Source organism: Anastrepha ludens, chromosome 6, assembly GCF_028408465.1.
Source record: "Anastrepha ludens isolate Willacy chromosome 6, idAnaLude1.1, whole genome shotgun sequence".
Lineage (NCBI taxonomy): Eukaryota > Metazoa > Arthropoda > Insecta > Diptera > Tephritidae > Anastrepha > Anastrepha ludens.
In genome coordinates this window covers 125862833-125883523 of record NC_071502.1, presented here as the reverse complement: position 1 = coordinate 125883523, position 20691 = coordinate 125862833, and the positions used below count along the sequence as shown (strand labels likewise).

The window sequence follows — 20691 nt, the reverse complement described above, 5'->3', positions numbered from 1 at the left end:
TGGTCGCATCGTCCTTCTCTTCCGTCGGGGCGTGGGCGCAAATTAGCGATATGTTAAAAAAACGCGCTTTGATGCGGATTGTTGCGAGACGCTCGTCCACCGGAGTGAACGACAGTACTTGGCGACGAAGTCTCTCTCCCACAACAAATCCGACACCGAATTTGCGCTCCTTTACATGGCAGCTGTAGTAGACTTCGCAAGGTCCTATGTTTTTCTTACCTTGCCCCGTCCATCGCATCTCTTGGATGGCAGTGATGTCAGACTTTACTCTCACGAGGACATCAACCAGCCGGGCAGAGGCACCTTCCCCATTAAGGGACCGGACATTCCAGGTGCATGCCCTCAAATCATATTCCTTATTTCGTTTGCAGGGGTCGTCATCAGTAAAGGCAGTTCTCATCCGAGGCTTTGCAGTTCTTTTCATTGGGGGGGATTTTTAAGTGGCGGGTCCCAAACCCAGCGCACAACCAGCTATCCTGGAATGTTTCGCCTTCTCACGTTAGCTCACTCCCGAACGGGTGTTCGGAAGCTACCCAGAGGATACGTGGGCTAATCCCGGCCGTTGTGAGCTGCTTGAACCATATGTAGAAGAATCGTCCTGGCCACTCCCAAGTGAGTGGCGATCAGTAACTTTCCCCACTTGCGTGGACTTCTACACATGGAACCATCCTCCGATAAAATATTACTTAAATAGTTGAAATGCAAATTTTGTATAGCGCTTAAGGAAGTCGTAGTACATACTACTACTATGTATGTCTTCACTTGTCGTTAATCAGAATTTTTAATTTCGCAGCCGAAAATCCAGACCTTGTTTTAGCGATCTCATTGTTTCGTCTAAGGCGCAGAGTTCGAAGAAATATTATAAACCTATGAAAATACATGATGATGAAAAATGTTTTTTTTACAATTATCTTTGTTAAAAGGTCTGAAAAAGCTCAATGAGAATTTGTGTCCATTATCATCATTGAAGATTTATTTTATTTGATTAAAAGAAGAAGAAGAACTCCATTATTTTGCGTAAAATTTTTGCGCAATTTGTGGTCTGAGTTTTGTAATACTTTTTCATTAAGCGTAAAAAGTTATGAGCGAATTGTTATCTGCTCCGTTCTGATATTTTGAGACCGGGTCTAGCATTTTTCTCGTCACTCATTATTAAATGCGAGTCACTCATTATTAAATGATGTCATTCTGAAATACCTGAAAAAGATATACCGTCAGCTAAACAATTTTGAGAAACTTCAATTTTGCACTTTTTATATATTATTAAATTATATTAGGCCATAAAAGCAGGCTAAAAATCAAATTTCACGAGAAAAAGAATAACACAAAGGGAAAACTGGTCACTGCGCACAATCTTCGATTCAGGACTGACGTTTTCGAAACATATTGACTACATTGTTTCCAGGAATTCGAACGACTTTTCTGATTCTTAGACTATATAATCGGCTAGATTATTGTTCTTTAATATGGAACCCATTCTATCATTGCCATATAAATAAAATTGAAAGAGTCCGAAAGGTCTAAATAAGCGATGTATAATCTGCGCTGGCCCAAAAGTCTCCCTTAATATATAGACAGCCGCAAATTCATTGGACTGCAAAACCTTGGATTTAGAGGAGTCTACTTTTCGGTTCTCTTCATGTATAATCCTTTAAATTCCAATATAAATTGCAGAGAGCTACTGAGTTTAATCAAACTTCAAACAAAGCACCACGAAGATATCTGCGCTTTTGGATTTTTTTGAGCTTTGTTTTTGTTATTGAATGCGAATAAATTTAATGTTTTTTTTTTATACATACAAGCTTCGAAGAGATTTTATTGTATCATTTGGAAATATTTGATAGATAATTTTGTTTTTAGTTGACAAATACAAATAATTATACTCAATGGTTAAAATTTCTCATTCGGTAATTTTCCATTCCAGCAGGATGCTTGGCCTATATACATACGTACGTGGTTGATATTTTTCTTTTCATGCCAGAAAGTCATCTCATTTACACACTCATACTGCGTTGTCATCTTGTCCACATTCCGCACTCTGCCGCTTTTTGCACCTCTTTAACGAACGATTGTAGGGTATCAATAATGTGGGTTCGTTTGCCCGTTGTTGTTGCTTGCCATACAAATTAACAGTACAGGAACTTCGTGTATCATCTTCTACAGCGTACGTTTTTGGCCGAGCTCCTCCTCCTATTTGTGGTATGCGTCTTGATGTTGTTCCACAAATGGAGGGAACTACAGTTTTAAGCCGACTCTGAACGGCAAATATTTTTATGAGGAGCTTTTTCATGGCAGAAATACACTCGGAGGTTTGCCATTGCCTGCCGAGGGGCGACCGCTATTAAAAAAATGTTTTTCTTTTTCTTTTAATTTTGGTGTTTCACCGAGATTCGAACCAACGTTCTCTCTGTGAATTCCGAATGGAACCAACCACCAACCCATTCGGCTACGGCGGCGTTAGTACAGGTTTACAAACATGATATGCACCCATATACTCGCACACAACTACTAGATGCTACAAGAAACAAAGCATTTTCCGAGGAATTCTTATAAACTCCGTAGGGGCAGGAGGAGAAGCGAATGTTTTAGGTAAACAGTAACCTTTCAACTTTGCTTTGCGACAAGGCAAAAATGCATCGCTTTGAAGCAGCGTAACAGAGGCTGCTTCTTCGCTCGTACAAAGTTGCGTATACGCAACGTCACCCACTGATGCCAAACAATTGCAATAACATTTGCTTTGCTTTATGTGTGTGTGTACGCATATTTTAAAGTATTCTCCACGATGCTGCGTAGAGATGTACGATCAGCAGCAAGAAGCTTCGCGGTCACCACACCTCCCACACTCGCACCTCTGATGTTGTAACAAAAATATCCGAGTGAAAATGCTCATCAGCATTCTTATCAATTGTGAGTGCTCAGCATGCTTGTCGTTTCGTGTTTGTAAGCTGCCAGCTGGACTTGCCGACTGCTGACGGACAGCACTGAAAATCCGTTATCAGTAACTAGAACCTGCCACGCGCCGCGTAAGTGAACGATGCACTGCGAAAAAAATAGTTTCTATATTTATTATTGTTACTGGTGTGCCTAGAAACCATACTTTTTCATTTTTGAATAAAATGTGTTCGCTATGAGAGGGAAAAATTGAACAGTATCAAGGTATAATTAAATTTTTGTATCGTTCATCACTATTAAAGATAAAAGCATGGTTTCAGCGAAACCAGAGCGCGCGGTTGCGGGGATTTAAGACAGGTGGCTTTACCGGGCATTGCCCGTTGAGTATTCATTCGGCGAGACTTGTCTTTTGTTCTCGTCGGGGTAAGGTTCAGACATCTGAGCTCGCACTTTTTGCTACCGTTGCGGATATAGCAGGTTTGAACATTAACAACCTTGCGAATTTCATCAGCAGCTTAAAGCGGTTAACACAACGTAATTAGTCACCGTTTGGTCATCAACTTCCATTCTGAAGCCCCTTCTATTTTCTTCCCCCTGTTCGGTGTTTGTTTTGGTTTCGCTCCTCTGCTTTTCCTCTGTATGACATCACAATGGAAGAATTTTAATCTTTAATCCTCGCTCGGGCTAAAATGCTATCCTAACCTAACCTACCCCAATTCACTCGGCCTACCTATCATTCCCGATTATTACAGTGTACATTGCAATTGTGAATGCGTGATTTGTTGGCAAACACATTTACTTCAATGTGAACTTTAAATCGCGCTTCCCGCTTGCTCTTGTCTTTCACATTCCTCGCTTAAAGCTACATTTTTATTTATTTAACCTCTGCTGCTGTTGCTCCACTTTAATTCATCAAAGTTAAGCAGCTGAAAGCTATACCAACAGTTCACAATTCACATATATCTGATTTGCTGAACTTTTAACCGTAATATTTTACCTTGAACATTTCTATTTCATGAAAAATGTATTCAGCTATACGCTACTTTTGCGCATAAGTGGCGCTAAGTCGTTGCCAAAGCACGCTTAAGCGGATTTTTCGAAAATTTTCGTTACACCATTTCTGACTTTAGTTTAGTGTGCCGCCTTTCAGTTTACAACCCATATAGAATAGAGATAGTAGTGCAAGTAAGTATGTGTTACAGACTAAAACTGCACCCTCTCGCCACTTACTTTAGGCAGTTTTCATTCAGTCTACATAGCATCTTCTTATTTCGTGTTCATTCAGTATATTGCAATGTTATTCAATATTAAATCCTTTCATTGACTTTTTTCCATGGTTTTCTGTGCCATTTCTTGCTGCTCCTGTGGTTGTTCTACCTACTATTGCCTGCGTTTAAGTACCTTTATTGACATGCCATCTTAGTTCAAAGAACCCGTTGTGGTATCTCAGCTTTTATTTTCGCCCCGCCTTTGCATTATTTTCTATTATTCGCTGCTTCCTGGCCCATAATGGTACACTCGCCCGCTTTGTATGCACTCGGCATTCAGCATGCAGCATTTGGAATTTGGTATTCTACGGCAGCTCAAAAGTTCAGTGGTATTTCAAGTGTTACTTTTAGTGGCGTATTTACTAGCGTACGATTGTCCCTACCACTTCGCCTTACACCGCACCCTCATTTGATTGCATTCATACGCTGCTGATGGCAAATGCCGCAATGCTATATAAACTGACAGTATTTCATTCATTCCTTCTATCATCCCCGGTCACGTTGCCTTATTTTCATGTGCCAAACAACCACATGTCTGTAGACTGAGCTCTTATATTACATGGCAGTGCAACACTGCGTATGAGTGATGTGGGTTCTATTGACGCTCATTCATTCTACTACGTTGGAACTTTAGTGTCTTTTGCACTGCTTAGAAGCTTTATGAAAGCGATTTGACTTGTTTTTTTTCATGTCGGTCAACCATTTTCAGCTAAATTTGAAACTTTGAACAGGAGCTACATAAGTTCTAAATTTATTTTTGTGTGCATTACTGGTCAGGATAGCGACGATTATCAATGGGTCGGTTGCTATGTCACCGACAAGCGAAATGGAGTCAGAAGTGTTTTTTTTTCATCCAAATAGCAGACTCATGCCATTTAACTGATTAGGTGTTTAAAAAAAATGAAAATTGTTGGGCTTTCCACAACTTTAATTTTTCCCCACCAAAATGTCTTTAGTTAAAATATAATTTATGTATTTTAAAAGGCGGCCGCCGTAGCCGAATGGGTTGGTGCGTGACTACCATTCGGAATTCACAGAGAGAACGTTGGTTCGAATCTCGGTGATACACCAAAATTAAGAAAAACATTTTTCTAATAGCGGTCGCCCCTCGGCAGGCAATGGCAAACCTCCCAGTGTATTTCTGCCATGAAAAAGCTCCTCTTAAAAATATCTCCCGTTAGGAGTCGGCTTGAAACTGTAGGTCCCTACATTTGTGGAACAACATCAAGACGCACACCACAAATAGGAGGAGAAGCTCGTACCCAAAAATGGTGTACGCGCCAATTATATATATATCCTATTTGTGGTGTGCGTCTTGATGTTGTTCCACAAATGGAGGGACCTACAGTTTTAAGCCGACTCCGAACGGCAGATATTTTTATGAGGAGCTTTTGCATGGCAGAAATACACGTATACAGTGAAATTCCTCATTAGGGACAGTCCTTAGCTTAGTCCAGCTCCAATAACCGGACAAATTTTGGGCACACAGGTTTTTCATTAATTTTATCATACAAATATCATCCTATTAAACGGACACTCTAATAACCGGACGCGGACAAAGTATTTCAAACCATTTTCATAAAAAAAATTCTCATAAACGGATAAAATTCAAAAATATCACAAGCAAGCTTTGTTGTTCATTATAAAAATGAAATACAGGGTGGCTGATGAAAGCCGCTACCAAAAAAAAATTGAATAACTTTTTTTCTTTTTAAGTTATCTGTTCCATTTTTGTTTTAATTTGCAGATTGATCTTTAAAATTTATTAAAATGGATAACTGGGACACGCAAACAAGAATTTGGATAGTCCGCCGCTATCACGCACTGGAGTCCGTAGTTTTGGTACAGAGAGAGTACAGGCGGATGTTTGGCGGCGATCCCCCGAGTAGATGGACCATAATGAGACTGGTGAATAACTTTGCTGAGCAAGGAACAATCGCAAGAAGGCCTTATCATCGAAACCCACCAGTTCGGACGGAGGAAACGATCGCTGCTGTAGCTGCAGCTATACAAAGCAATCCAAGGGTTTCAACAAGAAGCTTATCTGCTCAACTTGGTGTCAGCCGACAGTCTTTGCAAACAATAATGCACAAAGATTTAGACTTATTTCCCTACAAAATTCAAATGGTTAACAAACTGAATGCAGCAGACTTGCCGATTCGCTTGGAATTTTGCCAGAAGATCCTGCAAATGGTGGAAGAAGACCAAAACATGTGACAGTGTGGTGTGCGGTTTCTTCACGCTGTATTGTCGGGCCTTATTTTTTTGAAGAAAATGGTCACACCGTTACGGTTACTGGAGACCGTTATTTGAAAATGCTGAAAGAATTTTTCTATCCAGAACTACGCCGAAAGAGAATTCCTTTCAACTCTGTGTGGTTTCAACAAGATGGGGCAACGTCTCACATAGCCCAGACTGTTATGACAGAGTTGCGACGAAAATTTCCCAATAAACTGATTTCAAGAAACTCCGAATTTCGTTGGCCCCCCAGGTCGCCTGACCTTACTGCACCTGACTTTTTCTTGTGGGGTTTATGTAAACAAGAAGTTTATAAAACAAAGCCAACAAATTTGGATGAACTAAAACAATCCATTCGGGCAACAATTGCGGCTATTCCTGTCGCAACTCTCAAAGCAGCAATGAACAACTTTTTACTAAGATGCCGCACTTGTGTCAACGAGCATGGGGGGCATTTAAATTCAATTATTTTTAAAACTGGTTAAGCTAATATACATTTAATAAAATTTAATGACCTTCAACTTGAAAAAAAATAAATGAATTCCATACACTAAAAAAAAAGTTATTTGAGTTTCTTAATGTAGCAAAATTCATCAGCCACCCTGTAGGTGATTCGCCTTTTAACATGTATGCACACATTCAGGCCCTGTGTTTTAAATTAAGAGCAGTTTTCCATTCAGTTTGTTAAGTCAGTTGCATACGAATGGTTGCGTTCAAAGTTCGTCATAATATGGCGCCGAAAAAGAGGGTACTTTCTATTAAAGAAAAAATGGAAATTATTAATGTTTTCGAAAAAGATAAATTATCAGTACGTGGAATTGCAAAAAGGTAAAGTATAGTGAGACCAAAAATTTAATGGTAGGTACACGTTTCTTTTGCTTTGAAAGGTTCAATATTGGCAAAACACAAGCTGCTGAAATCAATAAAAATAAAGAAAAAATTCGTTCTAAATGGGAGTCTGGAGTTAATGTTCATCAAAAGCGAAGCTTTCTTAAAGAAGGCGGCTCTGAAATAGACAAGATGTGTTTTAATTGGTTCGCTAAGGCTAGAAGTCAAAACATTCCGATTTCTGGTCCCATTTTGAAAGCAAAGGCAATGGAAATTGCAGGCAAACTGGGTGTACCTAATTTTAATGCTTCAGATGGGCGGTACACTATCAAAGGAAAGACTCACAAGTTTGTTCTGTGCTAACATGGCTGGAGATAAGGAGCTGCTTTTGGTTTTAGGTCCGTCCTCGATCTTTTGAACATGTTCCAATCGCAAAACTGCCAGTGGATTGGAAGTCTAATAAAAAAGCATGGATGACTCGAGAAGTAATGAGTGAATGGCTGCAGTAGTTCAATCGAAGAATGAAAGCCCAGAATCGAAAAATTATCTTGTTTTTAGATAACGCGGCTTCTCACCCAAAGGAATTAAACTTAACTAACGTAAAAATTATTTTCTTGCCGCCAAATACAACGGCAGTTAGCCAACCCCTTGATAAGGTATAATCCAAAACTTTAAAACTTTGTATAGAAGCTTAGTTTTAAAACACTTGCTATCTAAAATTGACAATACAAGTTCAGCCTCAGAGCTTTCAAAATCGAAGAAGCTGTGTATTTCATCAAAGCATCTTGGGATAAAGTGGAAGCCACAACCGTCCGAGATTGCTTCCGTAAAGCAGAATTTTTGGAAACTTATGAGAATCTTCCAAATTTTGATTCTGAAGATGATATTCCACTGGCAATCTACACTAGGCTTCTGGAAGGACTAGACTTGGCAAATGTTTTGGAAGGTTTTCTCCAAATGGATCAAAATGTTTTCACTGAGGACAACAATATAGAAATTCAATTTGACCAACAAGATGATGAAATGAAATTTGAAAAGGTCGAGCCAAGGAGCACCAAGAGATTTGGTGGCTCCTAAAACACTCAGGCTAAAGAGCCCATTGTATTTAAAGCTCTGGAAAGGGGGTAGATAGTCAAGGAGGGAGGGAGAAAAGTATCAGAGAAAGAGATAGGAAAGAATAAAGACAGAGATAGAGATAGTTAGTCCTGTGAGAATTTTCCAGATTCTTTGGCAAATCTGTAAATATCCTCCAGTTTTAGAGAACGAATATTACTCATTCTCATGACATCGGAACCCAATACTCGTAGTCGCGCTCTAACAAAGGCAGGACACTCACAGAGAAAATGCTCAGTGCTATCCGCCACCTCCAAGCATGACAGGCATACCGGGTCCTCGATGATTCCAATGGTGGTCATATGCTGACCCCATGGGTTGTGTCCTGTAATGATGCCGACCATCAACCGAATGTCTTTCCTTCTAAGTTTTAGTAGAAAGTTTGACAGTTTTCTGTTCGGACTTGTCACAAAACACTTTGCAGTTCTGCAGCGTTCTAGACCGGACCATCGCTCTTTATGTAGATTGCCTACATAATCGTTGATCCAATTCTTGATTCCTGCGGGACTGATTCCGACTATTGGCTCTGGCCCCTGTGGGGGCACCGCTGATCCACGGTTGGCCAATTCGTCGGCAATTTCGTTTCCTTGAACACCGGAGTGTCCCGGAACCCATACAAGTACAAGCCTGTTTTGTCTTGCGACAGAATGAAGCTTCTTCTTACATTCTTGAACAATCTTTGAGGTTTGCTTCGCGTTCTCCAGGGCCTTCAATGCAGCCTGACTGTCACTGAAGACTCCAATCTGTTTCCCGCTCCATCTCCTCTCGATTATCCATTCGGTTACTTTTAGGATGGCAAAAACTTCTGTTTGGAAAACAGTTGCCATTCCCCCCATAGCATAGTGACTTATTACTGTCGTTTAAGGGGGGGTAGGGTTTTTAGGGTAAAAAAAAATCAATTTGGGTTTATTTGAGAAAATGAATGTACATAATCTCAAGAATGTTGCGTCCAAATTTTAAGTCAATCGGTACAAAACTCACAAAGTTAGAGCATTATAACCGTTGGCCGCTCCGACTCGGCTACCTGCTATAGAAAACTTTAAATCGATTTTCTGGAAAACGACGTTTTTCAAGTCGGTGGACACTTTTTCTCTGAATCTACTCGACCGATCTTCCTGAAATTGTGAGTGATAGTTGCGGTGTACAGACGTGTTTTAGTTCGCTCCCCAATTGTGTTTATTTTCTAGCGAATCCGTCAATTTGTGCCTATTTTAAAAACATGCCTTGCACATGCAAGCAAAAAGTCGACCGTGGTCAGCCGAAAATACAATGTTCCAAATGCAAGAAACTTTTCCATTTGAAGTGTGTTAACCTGTCGGAAGCTGATGCTGACTTTTTTATCAAGTTTGAACGTGAATTTCTTTGTGCAGTTTGCTCTAAATTGCGGCGAAACTCAATTCGGTCCCCGCCTCCACCCCGCAACACACCTGATGCATTGCCGCCTGTGGATGATCGGGAAATTGTGATTGTGCCAGAAAAACAACAAGGACCATCCGTATTTCAAAAGGTAAACAATAGCCAACAGAAAGACAATGAAACGGAATCTGCGCTCATTGCTGTTGTGCAAGAACTAGCTGGGCTTAGAGCAGAGAATGTTCGTGTGCTTTCTCTGCTCCAATCTCTTCACGATGATAAGCAAATGCTATTGGGAAAGGTTGATAACCTTCAATCAGAAATTCTCTCTATGAAGAGATTACTTAATAACTGCTTTACTGCAGTAAATCCTGAGGCTGTTAATGTGCCTATTTGTGCTGATGATAAGACTAGCTGTATCTCGCGCGCTGCTAACACAACGAATCCAATGTCAACAACTGTGCCAACTATTTCTGCTGCCAACAATTTTACATCGAATGCTGCTGCTGACGCCTCCGCTTCTATCTCATACGCTGCTGCTGCCTCTGCCTCTGAGACTTTGTCGCCGTCTGTTGTGCCTTTCGTTCGCAATCGCTCTCAGCTATTGCCTCGCCCAATTGTTGCTAGTGGAGTTGATGCTCCCTCCGTTAGTGTTAAGAGCGTAAATAATAATTTACCTTCGCGGATAATTGCTTCTCAACTTCCAAACTCTTCGCAGGCTCCCACTGATTCTGCCTGGGTCTCTGTTGAGACTAAAAAGAGTAGACGTAAGAAAAATCAATTACGTGTTGTTGGATCTGGTGTGAACAACGAACTTGAGGTGGCTGTACGCTATAAGTGGCTACATCTGTCATCTTTCTCACCTACGGTGTCAACTGATGACATCATTCAGTATGTTAATAAACATGCCGGCTTAGATACGAAGCATATCTTATGTTATAAGCTTATTAAAAAAGAGACAAATGTGGACTCTCTTAGGCATATAAACTTTAAGTTAGGTGTTAGTGAACATAACTATGATAAACTGCTTAAGCCTGAGATTTGGCCTGCTAATGTATCCATTCGTCCGTTTAATTTTTTAAGCAAGCAAGTAAATCAACCGCCGCAGAATTAGTTGTCTGTGCTAGGCCTAATAATCGAAATAATAGTCGAATTAAGATTTACTATGAAAATGCGTCCGGCATGCGTACTAAGGCAAAGCATGTACATTCCCTTAGTTCGCAACTAGATTATGACATATTCGTTCTTGTTGAGACCTGGCTAAATGCAAGTTTTTATGACAATGAATTCTTTGACCCGAACCTATTTAACGTTTTTCGCAAAGACAGAGACGCTGCAAAAACAGGGTGCTTGCGCGGGGTGGTATTCTTATTGCTATCAGGTGTCACTTAAACGCATTTTTGTGCCCCCTCATGAACGGTGACTCTCTACTGGATCAGATCTGCGTCTGCATAAGTAGTCCCAACTCACAAGGCTCTTTATATCTGATTGCCTCGTATTTGCCGCCTGAAAGTTCATACGAGCTGTACAAAGCGCATGTTGACAACATAGTATATCTTGTCCTAAATAATTTAAATGACAATAATTTATGTGTGTTAGGTGATTTCAACTTGAGTAAAATAAATTGGTGTGCTAGTGCCTCTAACTCTATTCTCATACCAAATAATGTAACTGCAAACCATGAATTATATCTTATTGATAATATTCTTAGTCTTAATTTATTTCCAATTAATAATTTTGTTAATTCTCTGAATAGAATATTAGACCTCATATTTGTAAGCGATAACATAAACTACGAGATCAATGAATGTTTGAATTCCATAACTCCAAAAGGTAAGCATCATTTACCCTTAGTTGTCAAAATCGACTTTTATAGTTTTGCTACTATTGCATCTGATGTCAGGCAATCATTCAATTATTCTTTATGCGATTTTGTCAATTTCAATGACTTATTACTTGACATTAATTGGGATAATTTATTTGCTGAACTTGACACATCTAGTAGTTTTTCTGCGTTTAAGTCCATTTTGTCTAAACTCTGCTTAGATAACATTCCGCTCAGAAAGAAAAAGCCCTATAAATTGCCCTGGTATTCTAAGTCTCTGAAGAAGCTTAAAAATCTTAAAAATAATTATTTCAAGAAGTTTAAATCTACGAAGAATCATTTGTACTTCGTTAAATATAAGCAAGCGTTAAAGGATTTCAACGATTTAAATAAATTTCTCTATAACAGTTATATTACCAATATAGAGTTAAACATTAAAGCGAATCCCAAAATCTTCTGGAAATACATAAAATCTAGAAGGAGTAGTGCCAGTGTTCCCACTGGTATGTTTTTCGATAATAGCCAAGCGCGAACTCCAACAGAAACGGCAAACTTGTTTGCTGAATTTTTTAAATCTAATTTTGCTGACGACGAACTTGGGCGACTTTTCTTCTGACTTAGATTATGCCCTGAACAAGTCTATCTTCAAAAATCGCAAAGCTTGACAAACTTAATGTTGCATAAATCAACCTAAATGGCTTAACATTGGCATTCCTTGTGCACTCATTTATTTATTTTATGTAATATTTTTTGTTGATTTTAGACGAATTTGTAGAATTTCAGAATATCATTCTGGCATTCCAGCAACTATTTAATTGAGTTAAATATTACTGTTACATGTTTCCCAAATTCCATGCTCCTTCCAAATATGTATATTGTAAATCAAATCTATAAATTGTGCAAACTCAAATTCGTACGACACGCCCACTGTGTGTCGCTAAATGTGTACAAACGAGAAATTTTTGGTGAAGATGTATTTAAGGCATGAATGAGTCGTAATCTATTATTTGAAATTTGTGGTTTTGAGTCCAAATTTATTTGGAAATTTAGGCGCGTAACTTTTCATTGCATTCATTTATTTTGCAGATCGGTTGTGCTTTAGGCTTCTTCGCTCTTACAAATTGTAATTATGATAGCCTTTGGATATAACAAAATCTAATTTTCCAAAATTTTTCATTTCTAAAAAGACAATATAGAAAAGAAATAAAAATGTATATAAATATATATAGTTTTTTAACAAACTTGAAATCACTGTAGCATCGGTCTCATTCAACGGTTTGCATAATTGCATTTGCTCGTGCTAGAGAATTTGTCGAATTCACTCCATTCATTTGCCAAACAAGTTTTGTCACTCATACGCCATGTAGTGTGCCTTTGCACTGTCTGTTGTGGCCTCCCATTGGTGCTGTTATGACTGCTGTGCTGCCTTCGGCTATAATTTATGCAGCCGTACTAATTGTAAGTTTATTGTGAATTGTTTCAGATACAAAATTATTAAATCAGCTTGTAATTAGAATGTTGTAAATAAGCCACAACGTATGGCTAGCTAACGGCATTTGTGTTGAGTGACAGCAGAGCGGCAGAAAATGAAAGTTCAATTGAATTAAATGGAAGCTACTTGTTTGTAGTAATTTGTAAACAAAATCCTTTACAATATTTTTAATCTAACTGAAAATTATATCACTGATTTAACTAATATTCGCTCTCTCTCTCCCACTCTGTTTGCAGGTACACCATATTGGATGGCGCCAGAAGTGGCCGCAGTGGAACGCAAAGGGGGCTACAATCAATTATGTGATATATGGGCGGTGGGCATAACGGCAATTGGTAAGTTTATATCACTTAGCATGGCACGTTTGAAATAAATAATTCCATAAAGTTCTACAACAACAAGAATAAGGTGGTTTGAAGGGCGTAGAAGCAATTGTATTAGTCATAAATATCCCTGGGGCTAAAGACATATTTAACTTTAGTTGGTGTTATTTTAGTTGATTTTACCAGGAGTTGATACCTAAGTTATTGCCACAGAATTTCAATAAACCCGCAACCATCTCACTCATTCATTCACTCACTGCTGAATGCTATTTATGCTGACTTGATATATCGCATGGTGAATATGTATGTACTTTAGATGGTCGCGCTAAGTTTCTGTTGTAACCATGCGTGCTCAGGCATACAACCAGCCACTCGAGTGTCCCATAATGGCGCAACAATAATTTCATTTCATGAATTGCGCGTCATCCAAGGGATCCCAACCATTAATTCTACTTAATTTTTATGGCGATTGTGGCTAATTTCTGTCAAAGTTAATAAAATTTGTGTGGAACTTTATGGTAATATTTGCCAACGCAGACTCCCGTGAGAGAGTCTTTTTATTGCAAAATATAAGTTGTTGCCATAACGAATCACTAATCCGTTGAACAACGAAAGTTGCATGTTTTATTAACAAAAATTAGTTCAGAATAAAAATCATGGTTACTAATTTTTACTTATTGGCGTTTTCATAAATAATATCTCATACAGTGGTGGTGAAAATAATAATTTGCAAATATTGCAAATTTTTCATTATTAACTTCCTTTTTTAAAATTGTTCATATTTTTTATAGTTTTTATAAAAATATAGTTCATAATATCAACATATATATTAATATAACAAAATTTCAAAATTTTTAAGCAGAGTTTGTAGAAAAATTGTAAGTATGTAATTTGATAGCCCATTAAATTTTGGTATAATATTGGAACAATTTTAAGTGGCTTAAAAGTCCCTATGAGTTCTGACAATTACATTATTGCTATTGTTGCGCATTTTCTTTCATATAAAAAAGTCAACAAGGGAAATTGACCATTGCTGTATATACTATTCATTGGTATTATTCTTCTCAATTCCAGAACTTGCTGAACTCCAACCGCCAATGTTCGACTTGCATCCGATGCGTGCGTTGTTCCTAATGTCAAAAAGTGGTTTCAAACCGCCCACATTAAACAACAAAGAGAAATGGAGTCCCACCTTTCATAATTTTGTGAAGACGGCACTAACGAAGAATCCTAAGAAGCGTCCCACCGCCGAGTGTCTGCTGAAGCATCCGTTTGTGCAGGGCGAGATGTCGGTGCGTGTGGCCAAGGAGTTGCTGCAAAAATTCTTAAGTCCAAATCAGCAATTCTACTACTATTTGGATGGAGAGGAGGAGGTAAGTGAATTTGAAGTATTCCGTAATATTGTAACATGCTACTGATAGTCATTTCAATACGATAAGCAAGAATACATATCAGCTCACAGAATTTACGCATGCTTCTTGCTTCTTATATGAGTACGCCAATACGTCAAACATATACCATAGTCTTGAAAGGAAAGTAGTATAAGATCTGAATTTTTTTAATTGAAATTTTCATAACCTTGTCTGAAAATTAGAAAGAATTTACTCCAATGGGCAGATATTCTGTTCTCCTGAGGTAATCTCCGAAAAAGAATCGGGCTTGATCGATTTCAAAAGAGTTCAAATTATGATTGAATATTGCTCTCGTTTAGTATAACAATCTTTCAAGTCAGTAAGACATCGACGACACTCTGAAGCAAAAAGAGATAGATCCATGGTGCCATGTGCTGGATGAGTTAAATCGAAAGCCGTCCCTTCCGCCGTGTTATATTTAACTATTAGTAATTAGAGAAAACTTATCAGTGCTGACGCGCAGAATTAACTAAAGATGGAACAGGGCATTGGCCTAACAATGCACGAAGAATATTTTTTTAAGACTCGTTTATAGTAACTTGTGCTTGAGCAGCTTGAGTACCGTGTAAAGTCTTCAACCTTCGTCCCTGACATGTAAGCAAATGCTTACTTGAAGATGTGGACGTACATATGTATATGCAAGTGTATGTCCCCATGCGCTATCAAACTTATGCGAATGACTCAACTGTTTTTGCCGGCCTACTTTAATTTAAGCTCTTTAAATTTGCCAATTGCACATCATACATAACATATACAAGCACTCTTTTTGCGTGCCTGGCTAAGCTCCTCTTGTTTTCCACAAATGGAGGAACCTACAGTTTTATGCCGCCTCCGAGAGGCAGATAGATTTTGATGAGCTTTTCTTCATGGCTTGAAGAAGATAAATGTGGCTTGTTAGTGGGAAGTTTACTGCATAGATTTCCCCGAATCGATACACCTTTGTTAGCCAACATAGATCTTCCTTTTTATCCTTTTTTTGGCGAGCAAAATTCTGCTCAAACACATGCACACGTGTGTTTTTTATATATTTTCAAAGTTATATAAGCTGTCAATCGTAATTTTAGTAATCCTCGAGTACTTTATTTAACCAATATTACTAGTGTTCTGCGTTTAGATACCAATACACACTCGCGCCACTTAGTCACGACGGCTCGTTTGCTGCCTGCGTCAGGCGAGCGCCCATGGCAATGTTCCGCATTTGTTAAATGACTTTTTGAATTGAATTTTGCCCTGAAAAGCTGCTTAACATTTGCAAAATATGTATGTATTGCAAGTACATATGTATGTCTAGGAGTTTTTGAATTCACTCAAACCCTATTAAGTTATTATCACTTTGTTCTTGTCATTTCGTCCCCTTAGTATTAAAATAGCCTATAAATTTTTTGATGTTTTGAGAAAATGAATTTCAAACTTTTTGTCGAAAGTAGCTCTCACTCAAATCTCGTTATGTCTGTAAATATTTATTATTTTTTGACTGACGTTTTGACCCACTTTGTGGAACTAGAATTTGACAAAATTTTGACCACATATAAAATCGACGATGGAGAATCCAAAAATTCAATAAAAAAATAATAGCCTTTGAGCACATAGGTTATTGTTATACTAAGGGGAGGATTTCTACATTCAATTATGTAGATTTATTGATTGTTAGGTAAACATTTTAGATTTATGTGCATGTTGAGGCCGAGTAAAAGCGCACACTTGTGAACGCACACAATGGCATTTGTCTGTGTGTGTATGAAGTGTTCATACTAACAAATAAGCACAAGTATTTCGCTGAGGATTAAATTGATTATGCCGCAAACTGGGTTGGAGGAAAATTAAAATTTCAAGATGCCCTAAAAACCAAGAGCTGTTCGGGATTTGTTGGTGGTGACTACGGCGTAAAATTATTATTTTAATAGGACTATCAATAAGTTCGTGCGGTTTTTTTTCGAAATTTGAAACTTTATTGACGTAAAATGGTTACAAATTTAATATTCAAAATATTGTCCATCGCTTACTACTACTTTTTCCCATCTTTCTGGCAATTCACGGATTCCCTTTGTGAAAAATTCGGTCGGTTTTGCCGCAATCCACGAATCGATCCATTTTTTGACTTCATCGTAATTACGGAAGTGCTGGTCAGCCAGGCCATGTTGCATCGATCGGAAGAGATAGTAATCGGATGGCGCAAGGTCTGGACTATACGGCGGGTGGGGTAGGACATCCCATTTGAGCGTTTCTAAGTATGTTTTGACCACTTGTGCAACATGTGGCCGAGCATTGTCATGTTGCAAAATAACTTTGTCGTGTCTATCGGCGTATTGCGGCCGTTTTTCTCGCAGTGCTCGGCTCAAACGCATCAATTGTCGTCGGTAGACATCCCCCGTAATCGTTTCATTCGGTTTCAGTAGCTCATAATACACAACACCCAGCTGGTCCCACCAGATACACAGCATAACCTTCAGGCCATGAATATTCTGCGCCGACGTCGATGTTGAAGCATGGCCAGGGTATCCATACGTTGCCCGACGTTTTGGATTATCGTAATGGACCCACTTTTCATCGCCAGTCACAATTCGATGCAAAAAACCCTTTCTTTTGTGCCGTTGAAGCAGTTGTTCGCATGCCATAAAACGGCGTTCAACGTCTCTTGGCTTCAATTCATACGGCACCCAATGGCCTACCTTTCGGATCATTCCCATGGCTTTTAAACGTTTGGAAATGGTTGATTGATCAACTCCCAAAGTTTTTGCAACCTCTTCTTGCGTTTGAGCCGGATCTTGATCGAGCAATTCCTCCAATTCGGTATCCATGAACTTTGGCGGCGCACCCTCGCGTTCTTCGTCTTCCAAGCCAAAATCACCACTTTTAAAGCGTGCAAACCACTTCTGGCACGTTCGCTCAGATAGAGCATGCTCACCATAAACTTCCACCAAGATACGATGACTTTCGGCTGCTTTTTTCTTCATATTAAAATAATGAAGAAGAATTCCCCGCAAAAACACATTATTTGGCACGAAATTCGACATTTTCAAGTGTGGTAAAAATATTGTTGTTTACGCTTCAAATAAAAAACTTATACTGACGTTTGTGCCTTACGACAGTAGCTCTCCAATGAATGTTTGGAAATGTGGATCGATGGAATAATAATCAAGTTACGCCATCTGTTGTAAAACCGCACGAACTTATTGATAGTCCTATTAGTTACGTAACCATTTCGCTAAATTCAACTGTTTGCCGCAAAAATTTGGTGAAATTCAAGTGAATGCTTCGTTGCATGAAGCTGCGCCATTTCGTATTCTTTTCTATAAAAAGCGAATTTTTTTATATAGAAACATTTCGCTCGTTCGCTGGAAGAACAGTATAACTCAAAAAATTCGATATAATCAGCTGAAAATGTTTCCTTTTACTCTGACTCCCTAAGTAAAAGCACTCCACATATATTTTCTTCCAAAAAAATTAGGTAGGTTAAATGACAACCAAAAAACAAAAAAAAAAAAAAATAATTAAATTACAAATAAGGAAGCTAAAATTCATTTCAAAGCTATGCTTCTATGGACTTTTTTGATCAGAATTGTCAGTAAACTGCTTCAGCCATCCAAACAAAGTAGAGAGAAGGTTTGTAATATAAATTGTAACTATTTCTCCCTGGAATTAATAATTGGAGGTCTGCACTTCGACCTAAAGTTCTTTTGTGCTCTCACACATAGTAATCAAATGTGCATATGTGTATAGTTCGATTTGAGTTTGATCATTTGTGAAATTCTCGACATGTTTATCATATTAAAATTAATAATTGAATATTTGAACGTATAAATAAAATATATACATATGTATATTACTTTGAGAATTTCATACAGTTTCTATTCCGACTAACTGACCTTTACGTACGTACACACATGTGCAGATGTGTAGGTACTATTTTACTCAGCATAAATATTCGGCTAGTTATTGGGCTCTTTTATCAATTAGTATAAACGAAAATTTGACTGTATTTTCGTATTTCCTTTCATTAGGGAAATTCTAAGAGCTTTTATTGATTGCTTTATTTATTGTAAGGAATTCTATCCAATTTCCAGGGCAATTTCCCACTGCAAATCACTGACTGTGCCATTTTAGGCCAGGTGTTGTGCAAGTATGCAACAGTTTCAAAAATGGCTTACATTTTCATTGACTTTATTCAATTGATGAAGACTTTTAAATTGCGGACAATTAGTTTTTTGACGTGATAACGTCTTATAATTCGATTTAACAGGCTGCACGCACGAAAAAATGTGTCGTTACCTTGCTCATGTGTAGTTACCTTGCTCTTTAGTGTTACCTTGCTCATGTGTAGTTACCATGCTCATTAGTGTTACCTTGCTCTTTAGTGTTACCTTGCTCATTAGTGTTACCTTGCTCATATGTAGTTACCTTGCTCATTGCATTGAATGAACTGCAAGCGAAAGCGCGGAACGAACGACAAAGCAAACAAAGCAAACGAACGGCAACGTTCGACATCTTGCTCTCTCCTACTTAAGTGAGCGTATATATGTATGTATATGCGCATATGTATATATATAAATTCATGTATTTGTATGTGCATATGTCTTCTTATTGATTATTATTAATTTGATTCACTTGAAGAATTTAAAATAAAACCAAGTTTGTTAATAATACCTGTTGTTTTAATGTTATTATTATTAATTTTTTTATTATATATGAAGGAAAAAATGTATGGTAATATTTACCATATACCTTATAAGATATGTTGTCTATACTAATATTATAAAGAGGAAAACTTTGTTTGTTTGTAATGAATAGGCTCAAAAACTACTGGACCGATTTTAAAAATTCTTTCACCATTCGAAACTACATCATCCACGAGTAACATGGATTATATTTTATTTTGGAAATAGGGCTCGAGATATAGGTCAAAACGTGGACCCAGGTAACCTTCGGATGTGTATGTACAATATGGGTATCAAATGGAAGCTGTTGGTGAATGCTTTAGTCCAGAGTATTTTTCATGCCGCTCCGTGACTAGGGTCTCGAGATAGAGACCAAAACGTGGACCCTAGAATGTGTTTGTGCAATATGGATATCAAATTGAAGCTGTTGGTGAATGCTTTAGTACAGAGTATTTTTCAAGCCGCTCCGTGACTTGGGTCTCGAGATATAGGTCAAAACGTGGACCCGGGTAACCTTTGGTTGTGTATGTAATATACAATATGGGTATCAAATGAAAGCTGTTGATAAGTGCTTTAATACGGGGAAATTTTCATACCTATTGATGACTAGGGTCTGGAAATATATGCCAAAACGTGGACCCGCCGTGTCTTTGCACCGAATTAAACCAAACTTACACACATTGTTAAGGAGGTATTGAAGATGGTTTCCGTATAGTTTGGATACCTATTGGTAGATAGGGTCTCGAGATATAGGTCAAAACGTGGACCCGGGTAACCTTCGGATGTGTATGTACAATATGGGTATCAAATGGAAGCGCTTGGTGAATGCTTTAGTTCAGAGTATTTCCATCCGCTCCGTGACTAGGGTCTCGAGATAGAGACCAAAACGTGGACCCTAGAATGTGTTTGTACAATATGGATATCAAATGAAAGCTGTTGATAAGTGCTTTAATACGGGGTAATTTTCATACCTATTGATGACTAGGGTCTGGAAATATATGCCAAAACGTGGACCCGCCGTGTCTTTGAACCGAATTAAACCAAACTTACACACATTGTTAAGTAGGTATTGAAGATGATTTCCGTATAGTTTGAATACCTATTGGTAGATAGGGTCTCGAGATATAGGTCAAAACGTGGACCCTGGTAACCTTCGGGCGTGTATGTATAATATGGGTATCAAATGAAAGCTGTTGGTGAATGCTTTATGATATGTTATGTTATGTTATGTTATGTTATGTTATGTTAAAGTTTATTATGTTATGTTAATGTTAACTCATTATCTATATCCA

General features: G+C 38.2%; 1 protein-coding gene across 3 annotated transcripts in view; it reads left to right on the top strand.

Annotated features, from left to right (window-relative positions):
- The window catches only part of LOC128866284 (mitogen-activated protein kinase kinase kinase kinase 5), an 85118-nt gene that overhangs the window by 39764 nt on the left and 24663 nt on the right, over positions 1–20691 (top strand). For all 3 annotated transcript variants that reach the window (XM_054106884.1, XM_054106883.1, XM_054106885.1), the window contains exons 2-3: positions 13246–13344; positions 14407–14705. In XM_054106884.1, the coding sequence (XP_053962859.1) occupies positions 13246–13344; positions 14407–14705 (398 nt within the window). The remainder of the gene's footprint in view (positions 1–13245; positions 13345–14406; positions 14706–20691) is intronic.